General features: G+C 39.1%; 1 protein-coding gene across 1 annotated transcript in view; it reads left to right on the forward strand.

Annotated features, from left to right (window-relative positions):
* Positions 1 to 7,630, forward strand: part of LOC143749079 (transmembrane protein 132C) — a 381,695-nt gene extending 374,065 nt beyond the window's left edge. Inside the window, exon 9 of the mRNA XM_077241521.1 lies at positions 4,907 to 7,630. Coding sequence (XP_077097636.1) covers positions 4,907 to 6,103 — 1,197 coding nt within the window. The 3' untranslated portion in view covers positions 6,104 to 7,630. The remainder of the gene's footprint in view (positions 1 to 4,906) is intronic.
* The last annotated feature ends 2,938 nt before the right edge of the window (positions 7,631 to 10,568 follow it).

Genomic DNA, 10,568 nt, shown 5'->3' on the forward strand with positions numbered 1-10,568 from the left:
CTCTTTGGTCTTCACACGATGAGGGCTTCACACGAGGGCAGCCGCGACCGCTGCCGCGGTGCACTAACCAGTTATATACACGCCTAATACCCCGTTAATGAATACAGCAGGCCACGCCCAACTATTTAGCCAGCGAAACTCAGTCACGACACTAAACACTAACACACACGCGTTTTGACCAGGGTAAACACAGTAACGAAGAGCCGCGCTAAAATCAAATGAGAAAGTAAACACTCACAGACTGATGTTCTCTCCTGTTGTTCTAATGCTTCTTCTAACAACTATTAGCAAATGCCTAGAATAAGTACTTTAACTGGCTTTGGCCACGCCCAACTATTTAGCCAGCGAAACTCAGTCACGACACTAAACACAAACACACACGCGTTTTGACCAGGGTAAACACAGTAACGAAGCGCCGGGCTAAAATCAAATGAGAAAGTAAACACTCACAGACTGATGTTCTCTCCTGTTGTTCTAATGCTTCTTCTAACAACTATTAGCAAATGCCTAGAATAAGTACTTTAACTGGCTTTGGCCACGCCCAACTATTTAGCCAGCGAAACTCAGTCACGACACTAAACACAAACACACACGCGTTTTGACCAGGGTAAACACAGTAACGAAGCGCCGGGCTAAAATCAAATGAGAAAGTAAACACTCACAGACTGATGTTCTCTCCTGTTGTTCTAATGCTTCTTCTAACAACTATTAGCAAATGCCTAGAATAAGTACTTTAACTGGCTTTGGCCACGCCCAACTATTTAGCCAGCGAAACTCAGTCACGACACTAAACACAAACACACACGCGTTTTGACCAGGGTAAACACAGTAACGAAGAGCCGCGCTAAAATCTCTAGGTACGCGAACCGAAAAATTCCACAACGCTTTATCTGTAGAGTGGTATAGGGATCCTCCATAGGGAGAGGCTAGTTGGCACTTCAGCACTGCATTCTCATCAGGTCCAGGCGAAAGTCCTTCGTCAGATCTGGAAACGGCCTGGATCCGGCAGGCTGCGGGAAAACCTCGGGATAAACAAAGACACTAAAATTAGCGTAGATGCCATTCTTCTTGTGATGTAACGAGTACATCAGGATTTAAGGGAAGTGTTCCCAGTTCCGGCTGACCTAATCTAAGCAGCCTAATATTGAATTATAGAAGTCTATAGAGTGTTATGTGAATGCTAGGTCAAAGAGATGTGTTTTAGTCTAGCTTTGAACTGACAGACTGTGTCTGCTTCCCGGACAATGTTAGGAAGATTGTTCCAAAGTTTTGGTGCTAAATAGGAAAAGGATCTACCGCCAGCAGTCGATTTAGATATTCTAGGTATTATCAACAGGCCAGAACTTTGAGATCGCAATAGACGTGAAGGACTATAATGCGTTAAGAGCTCGCTCAAGTACTGAGGAGCTAAACCATTTAGTGCTTTGTAAGTAATCAGCAATATTTTAAAATGTATACGATGTTTAATAGGGAGCCAATGCAGTGTTGACAGAACCGGGCTAATATGGTCGTACTTCCTGGTTCTGGTAAGAACTCTAGCGGCTGCATTTTGAACTAGCTGTAGTTTGTTTATTAAGCATGCAGGGCAACCACTCACTAGAGCATTACAATTCTAGAACTAGAGGTTGCATTGTTGAGTTGTAGAGGCTAAAATTAATTGAATTGACTTTTACATTTTAAAAATGAAAGTTGAAAATATTGTGAATTGGCAAAACTAGAAATTGAGGCAATGTGAATGGGCTGTAACTTTCTAGAATTAGAAGTTGGGTCTATTGTAAATTGGATGTAATGTTATAGAACTAGAAAATGTGGCTGTTGTCAATTCACTCTAAATGTTGTAGAACGAAAAGTTGAAAATTGGAAAAAACATTATCCACATTATTCCATTGTGGGAGTACGCTATATCCTGTGGATGTGCTAGTCCTTCGGTTCATTAGCTACTATAGGTACATAACTAGAAGTAAGTCAAGTAAAAGCGGTACATTTATTTTCGCAACAAATTTTTTTTTTTATGTTTATGATAATATTAAAAAAATATGATAAAAAATACCAGATTGCAACATTAAGCAGAATAACAGACTGTTTTTGTACAGCTAAAATAGCCCAGCGGCTGACACTGGAAGCCTCGCACATTCAAGTTACAAATGGCAGAGGCCGCTCTTACATTAAAATTAAGGTGGATAGAACAAAAAACTGAAGCTATTCTGAATGTATCTAAACATTCTAGAACTTTGTGAATTAGCTTGAATGTTCTTCAGTGAGAATTAACGGAACACTGCAGAACTACCCCTAGTGAAAAAACCCTATACGAAAATGTATTTAAAATACATTTATTTCATACTAAGTATACTACAAAGCCGTTAACATATTTACTGACATGTCGCTTATATATAAATATAAATATTATCATTTAACTTCATTTGGAGTTCTTCTTTATTGTACAATGCACATTTCTCAATATTAACTAATAATATTTCAAACTAGAATTGCAGCTGAGAAGGACAATTGCCTAAAGTGTTTAGGCTGGTGTGTTAATTTAAAAGAGCAGTGCATTTTGAAAGAATTTGTTGGAAAACATTTTTTAAGCTTAATCAGCTGCAAGGAAACCTGCTGATTAACAAAAGTGTCCAAAAAGAGCTCTGTCTACATCAAATATAGGCACTAATATTGTGACACTTCAGAATAAACTTTCATTCATGCTACCTGGTTGAGCTTTTTTAAGGGTTGCTAAGGGGAGAGTGAGAGATATTAGAGGCAAAATGTAGAGACTAAAATGTTCAATAAAAAGTCAGGTAAAGAAACAACTTGGAAAAAAAGAAGATTGCTTCATGCATACTTTCCTGACCACGCAACATTTTAAACGAGTCATTGTAAAGCACACCTATCAACCGCCCACAGTTTGCCCTGCCAACAGTACAGATACCATTGCGGAAATAATCCAGCATGCATACACATTCTGCAGAATAGCCTCTGTTTGCGCTATTAACCCATGGCCCCTCAATTGAGTCACTGGTGTTCATGGCCTTTTTTTAACTGAGAAGTGAAAAACTCTAATATTCTACTTCCTCCTGTGCTGTTTGGAATCATCTGATTAAAGTATTTAAAATAGCTGCTCTGCTAAAAACCGAATCGCTTTCCCTGGCTTCTGCCAGCATTTTCCCACGCACAAAGCCCAAGGTTAACTATGAGTGAATGAGAGTGGGTGGGAAAACACTGCAAGAGTCTCATTTGGAGTTGTTAGCAATTACGGATATTAAGAAAAACGCTTTTTGTCTCATTTGAAGAAGCTGCCAAAATCAAGGTGGCCACATATCTGGAGGTTGTTCTTGTACATAATTTCTGACACTATAGCGTAGTTGCTCTGCAGTTTGCGTTTCACTCTCTCAAGCGTTTGTGATTAACTCTTCACACTCTATAGCCTATATAATTATCATACAAATCCTATAATTACTTCTCTCTTTCCTTGCATAGTACTTGATATTTCTTAAATTATATATGTCTACATGTTTAGATAAGCTAAAATTAATTTGCAAAGTTCGCAAGTTCTGCTACAGATATTTTTGTGTGCTTTTGGAAAACTTTACTTGATTTGAAAACTTCACTCAAACATGAAAATGGTGTCATAGTTTACACTCTTTCATGTCATTCTGAACTGTATGACTTTATTTCTTCTGTGGGAATTTTTCCCATACATTGAAAGAATACAAGTTTGAAATGTTCTACAAGCACAAATAAAGTCATACAGGTTTAGAACAACATGGGTGAGTAAACCATGACAAAATTTTCATGACAGTACTATCCCTTTAAAGCAACTCTTTTCAGCCTTATAATATGGTTGAGTTGTGTTTCCCTGTAGTTGATGGTGAGGAAAGATGTGAAACATAATTTGTTTCAGTGGGGAGTTAGTCCAGAAGATGATATGCCACCTTGAATTTGATGCTGTAACCAAAAAATGGCATGCAGCTCTATTCTGTACTCTTAATGTTGTCTTTTTACTGCAGGACTTCTAGTTGGGCATGCATTTTCACCTCACAGTCAAGTGAAGAGGATTTTTATTGTTTTCAGCACTCCAACTTAATTGCCTCTTCTTTTTTATTTGATGTATGAATGACTGAGCCTTTTAAGCCTGCATTTATCATGGACATTTTTTAAAACATTTATTAATAAGATAAATCTTGACAGCATGGCTATTGGATGTCAGTTCCAATAACAGGCAGTTTGTGCTTTGATTCACATTCAGAGCAGAAACCCTCATTTTCACAATTAAATGGTATATACAGTATATAAAACTTCACTCTCCAAGGATGATGATGCAGTACCTATATAAATAAGAATGTTTCTAACTTTTACAGTAAGTCATTTGGTTTTGTTGTTAAAGAGATAGTTCACCCAAAATGAAAATTCATTCATCATATTCCATGCAATTACCATGAATGACTTGAAGTGGCTTTAAAAAGGATTCACAACTCTGTAAAAGTATCATAAAAGTGGTCCATATAACTCATGCAGTATATAGACTTTGGTCTTTGAACGGGATCAACCAATTTAATGAAAATATTGGGGGTGGTGATGGCGCAGTGGATAAGACACATGCCTTTGGTGTGAGAGACCCGGGTTCGAATCCACTGTGATACACCAATGTGTCCCTGAGCAAGACACTTAACCCTTAGTTGCTCCAGAGGTGTGCGACCTCTGAAATGTAGCAATTGTAAGTCGCTTTGGATAAAAGCGTCAGCTAAATGTAAATGTAAAATATGAATCATTCATTAAAGAGCGAGCAGTACACTTCTCTAATAATTTGCCATCTTGTGTTTGACAAAAATGCGTTTGAAACAACATTGGAGTAAATAAAAGATGTTGGAATTTACATTTGACTATTTCTCACCACCTCTCTGTTTTATTATAGGAGGCCATTATCAGTGCATGGATTCAGTACAGTGATGGCTCTGTGACCCCTCTTGAGATCTATGACCCCAAAGACTTTACTCTAACCATAACCTCACTGGATGAGAGCGTGGTCTCCACCTCTCAGGAGCAATCTCAGCGCTGGCCTTTGGTAGTGGCAGAAGGCGAGGGCCAAGGGGCGCTGCTGCGCGTTGAGATGATGATCTCTGAAATCTGCCAGAAATCCAAGAGGAAGAGCATTTTGGCAATGGGCATAGGAAGCGTACAGGTGAAGTTCGGACAGAACGACCTGGAGCAGAGGAGTGGAACCCAAGAGGAGAACAGTCTGGACAACAGCACAAATGAACAGAGACATAAGGTACTAGAACAGGATAAAACGAGCAGAGGAGATGGCTGGAAATACACAAACACTGAGGTAGAACGGAAAGAGTCAGTCCTGAAGAAAGTCAGCACGACCCCAAAGACTACGCTAACTAGTCGTTCCGGGGGCAACAAGCAGGGTGGGGGACAAAACAACAACCCTGTGGACTATACCAGTTATCCAGTGCAGGTAGACCTACCTGGCGGGGCAGAGGGCGACTTGACCCAGGCTCCAAGAGGTCTGTCAGACCTAGAAATTGGCATGTACGCCCTGCTTGGAGTCTTTTGCCTTGCTATCCTTGTCTTTCTTATCAACTGTGTTAGTTTCGCTTTCCGCTACCGCCACAAACAGCTTCCTGTTCTGGAGCAGGGCAACATGAACCACGCCCATGATTGGGTGTGGCTCGGCAACGAAGCAGACCTGATGGATCATCACGGCGACCACGGGCCGCTGGCACACAACGACGAGTGCACGACTGCAATAGATCGCAACGAAGGGTGCGAGGAGAGCAAGTACCTCCTCAATGGGAGTGCCATTCAGAAAAGCGGATCTTCGCATAGTCGCAGCATTCCCCATGTGCACTCCGATCCACGCTCCTGTTCGGGAAATGACCCCAGTGGAAAAATCGAACCCCTTAACAACTCTCCTAGCGCTGCCAAGCGCAAAAGGGTCAAGTTCACTTCCTTTGCCACCGTACTACCAGACGAAGGTGGGCCATACACCAACTCCATCCTTATTGGGAATGAAGATGACATCAAGTGGGTCTGTCAAGACATAGACCTGGGACAGTCGGCCGAGCTTAGAAGCTACATGGAGAGACTGCAAGACAATCTGTAGAAGCTGGTAAGAGAATTAAAGAAAGGGAAAGCGAGAGGGCGGACACAAAAACTCACCAGAAATGCCTTTGCACTGTGGGGGGAAAGCAGGGAGAGAGGAGAAGATGGAGGAATTATGAAAGAATCCAAAGTGGATGCAAGTTGGGAGAGGGAAGGAATAAATCCAGTGGGAGGCTCTAGTTAAGTAGGAAATTCACAGAAAGTGGAAACGGGTGAAGAGAGACTGGCACGTTCACACTGGCTCCTACGATCGGTCCAGGTGGTGCAGAGAGAGCAGCTGCCAATTGGTTTGCGCAGGGACAGAATGCCAGTTACCAACACCCTAAATAAACAAGCCCAAACAAGCCCAGCAAGAAAAAGAAAGGAAACAAACTTGACAGCTGTACAGAAAATCACAGTCCATGAAAGTCAATGAACGTTGGTTGTTATTGCTAATGTTATTTTTTTTATTTTTATTTATTTAGATTCAAATCATAGGATTGTGGACAGATACAACAGATCTTATTTTTTGAGATAATCCCAGGCTTTTTCCAGATTAGTATGTAACTAGACCAAAACAGGCCCTCAAAGCACCCAGCCTGCCCCAGATGCAGGTGTGTGTTTGTTTTTTAACGCTTATTTTGTACTCTCTGTTCCTCATGTGTGAATACCAAGATGTGGTCGTGGACATGTGGGATTCCCCCTGGCTGGAATCTGTACCAGCTGTATCTGCACACACACTGTTTAAGGAGTCTGTGAAAAACACCAAAACACCACAGTCCTTCCTCTCCATCTCTCCTCTGGGAGAAAAACACAAGACATCGATGATGAAAAGCAACATGAGAATAAAGACTCCTCATGCACTGTCCATTTGATCAAGTGAATGTGAAAAAAAAGGACTGAGGACTTCTTTTGAGCCCCATAGGGAGGTTGTTAATTTGCACAATAAGAATAACACAGAAAGTGCATGGTGGCCCTCGGCTAATCTGAGGCTGGCCCATCTGACTGTCCATACAGCAATGGATCCAGACGTACAACCTGACAGTTTGAAGATGCGATAATGAACATAGGATGGACTGTGTAGAAATGCAAGCCCACAAAATAGAGTTGTGTGTTATAAAACCATATGATTGCTGTGATAGAAAAATATACAGAGTAGATATGGTCTATTACTCTCATGTATGGTAAATGTATGAATGTTTCTCTTTTTATTGAGGCGAAATGTACATCATTTGCCCCCTTTTTACATGTCCAGAGCACCTCCCCATGGTTTTTACATGTCCTATAGGTTTTAAAGCAACTTTCTATTTCTGCCTCACTAACCCCAGCATTTACCCGGCTCCTTGAATCCTTGTTGTTTATATTACTGAAGAGTTGTAGGGAAGGACAGATGTGGAAACCTTCTCTTTGAAAGCTCAGGTCAAAATACGCTCACAGATGAACAGTGGTAGAACTGAAATGTAGATTGTAAGAATGCAATATTTATTTGTAAGTGTAATATGAGATAGGATGTAAATAAAATGATTAAAATATCTTGTGGACACTGCAAGAAGGCTGTTGCCTACATTTTCACAAAATCGACACAGAAGAGTCATGGGTCCATTTGAGTGTTTCATATGTTTATATGAATAAAAATGATAGGCTTTAATATGTTTAGGCATGTAATGGGTTCTGTCACAATGTCTGATTCCCCATTTGCACAGGGTTCAGTCTTTTCATTTAATATATTATATGTCTGTTTGTTTTAGAGGTGTTTAGTTTATTTAAAGCTACTGTAAAAGTAGGGGAGAGCAGAGCACATTAAATTTATTGTAATTGTTAATTGTAATGTGTGTGTGTGTGTGTGTGTGTGTGTGTGTGTGTGTGTGCGTGCGTGCGTGCGTGCGTGCGTGCGTGCGTGTGTTCATTTTAATAGATTTTAATAGATTATTTCAGTTGTTTTCATCAGCTATTTTGTCAAGTTATTCTAGACACCAGGTCCAAAAAAAACATTAAATTGTGTGTAATTTAAATAAGGAAATGATATATGATTTGATTGTAAATTAAACTGACCCTAAAACAACAAATTACATAAAACATTTAAACTGGACTTTTAACTTAAATATCTGTGTTTGTTAATAAAACTGTCCATTATTATCATTATTATTATTTTTATTATTATATTTGTATTGCTCCTGCACAGACCTTCCATGGCAAGGGTGAATACATTGAGCATTTATTGAGTGTTACATGTATACGTACTTTAACCAATCAAAATTGCTCTTTGTCACAAGTGATGTGTGATTCTATCTTTTTGACATGCTTAAAGATACACTAAAATGCTTAAACATTTTGACAGTATTTTAAGGCAGTTTCTCAACTCCAGTTGAGATGTTTGAGATTAACCTCCCAAAATGTTTTAGATGTCTCCCTATTTAACACACAAAGAAGCTGATGAGTTGAATCTGTTTTTTTTTTTAAAGTGAGACATCTAAAAATATTCTGGAATGTGCGTCCCCAGGAAACACTGGTTTAAGGGACAGCAGTGTAACTTTCAAACAAAACAAAAAAACAACAACCTTTGTTCCAAGTTAATGAGGTGATTTTAAACCCTCCCATCCAAACCCCCCCTAGTGCCCCCCCCCCCCCCCCCCCCCCCCCCCCACACACACAAACATTCATATCTCATTTTATTGAGGTGAAGTGACAGGATATCTTATTTTCCAGGTTTCCTCATGGGATTTGTTTGACTTTTACTGTATGAAGTTTCATTTCGTTCTGGCCTTGACTCTCAATATAGCAGAGCGACTGTTTTCCTATTATGTTGCTTAGTTTAAGCACTATCCAGTTTATTGTCAGATGTGACTGTAAATTACGGAGAAACCATATAATAGAATGTGAGAGAGAGATGTTGAGCTCATGTGTTTGCCAAGGCCACTGCTGACACCTTTTCAACCAGAATAATATACTGGATTGTAACAATAAAGCTCTTCGTTCACCATCCACTCGAGGCCTTAGATGCAGTGTCACAATGTCTAATGACTCAAGATGGAGAATATTCTTCTTTATTCCATATTCATCCACTTAGTGATATTCTGATGTGTTTTCAGATAATCTATTCCTAAATACTCATTCAGTATTCAAAATGTTTTCATAAACCATGTCATATTCTGATACGAGTACCTGTTTTCATATACATATGCATAAATATTTGTCTGATAAAGCAACTTTGTGTAGATGTATACAAATCTATATTTTCATATAAATACGTTTTAGCACCTAAAGACACCTTGATTTTGTACAAACATACTAATCTAAAAGAATGACGTAACACCTGCAATGCCCTACGCTCTCGTTTTACGGAAGTACCAACATCCGTTAACTTCCCTTTGCTGGTATTTGTTCAGGAATATCCTCATTGTGTAAATGCTTTGTCATTAAAGTTGTTGCCTACTGACATGGAATTTTTGTTTCTTTCATTTTCCTTTAGTTTCAGCTTGTCTTCATTAACTTCCTAAATGTAAGCCAGCTTCTTGAGAACTAGCTATTCATGTCATATTGTCTAGGGAGAACCTGCACCAGATTTTAGAATGTGTCCACCTCCAAAATACCAATTGAACTCCTGATTAGCATTAAAAATACATTAATATATCTATCCTTTGCTCACTTAATTTCTCCGAGCTACAGCTGTGCATGAGAGGTGAAATTTCATTCACCGCATATGTATAGTCTGTGATTCCGATGTATTTTATTTTTCAGTGCAAGGAGAGCAGCTTTGATGTACCCCAATGACTACATTTTTGGACGACACATACCAGACATTCTATTAGCCCCAGTAAAAGCATCAGCACTAGGTAAAGTTTGTGCATGTGCAGTAAATGTTGGTGAGATGTACACCGCTGTACACATTTCATTTGGACTGTTTCAACAAAAGATGGCACAAAAATACTCTGTAATGAACCCCACTATCTTCCACTTGGACTTCAAAGTCATTTTTTGAAATTTGGACCCATTTTTCCCCTCTCAGAAAAGATGGAACAGTCATTATGCTGCTGTATCAGAGGCGGAGAGAAAAGGTAAGGGCTGCATTATCATTGTTTTACCAAATTGGTGTCATTAATTTAGGCAAGGGGGCTTTCACAGAATATCACATCATTTTGGGTACTTAAAAGTGTTGTTCACTGACATATGTTATAGACCATACATATACAAATATAATTATATCATATAAATTAGAAATTATTAAATTACATAATATTTATAATAATTGATAGGCTTTTAGGAATAATATTGCAATTAGTTATACATTGTAAAGTTAGTTAATATTGGGATTCAAAATATCACATTTGTTAATATTGGAATAAATAGAAAAGAACTCCCTCTCTCTTGTTTGCCTTTGATTCTGGCTTGGAATCACTGGCTCTGTAAAGATTGAAAACCCCCGTTTTAATCAATTGGGCCATCCTGTTCTTTCAAAGAGCTTTCTAAGTGATTCAAAATGGAAAATT

This window comes from Siphateles boraxobius, unplaced genomic scaffold (genome assembly GCF_051911475.1).
Source record: "Siphateles boraxobius isolate OS27281-9 unplaced genomic scaffold, OSU_SipBor_1 24, whole genome shotgun sequence".
Classification (NCBI taxonomy): Eukaryota; Metazoa; Chordata; class Actinopteri; order Cypriniformes; family Leuciscidae; genus Siphateles; species Siphateles boraxobius.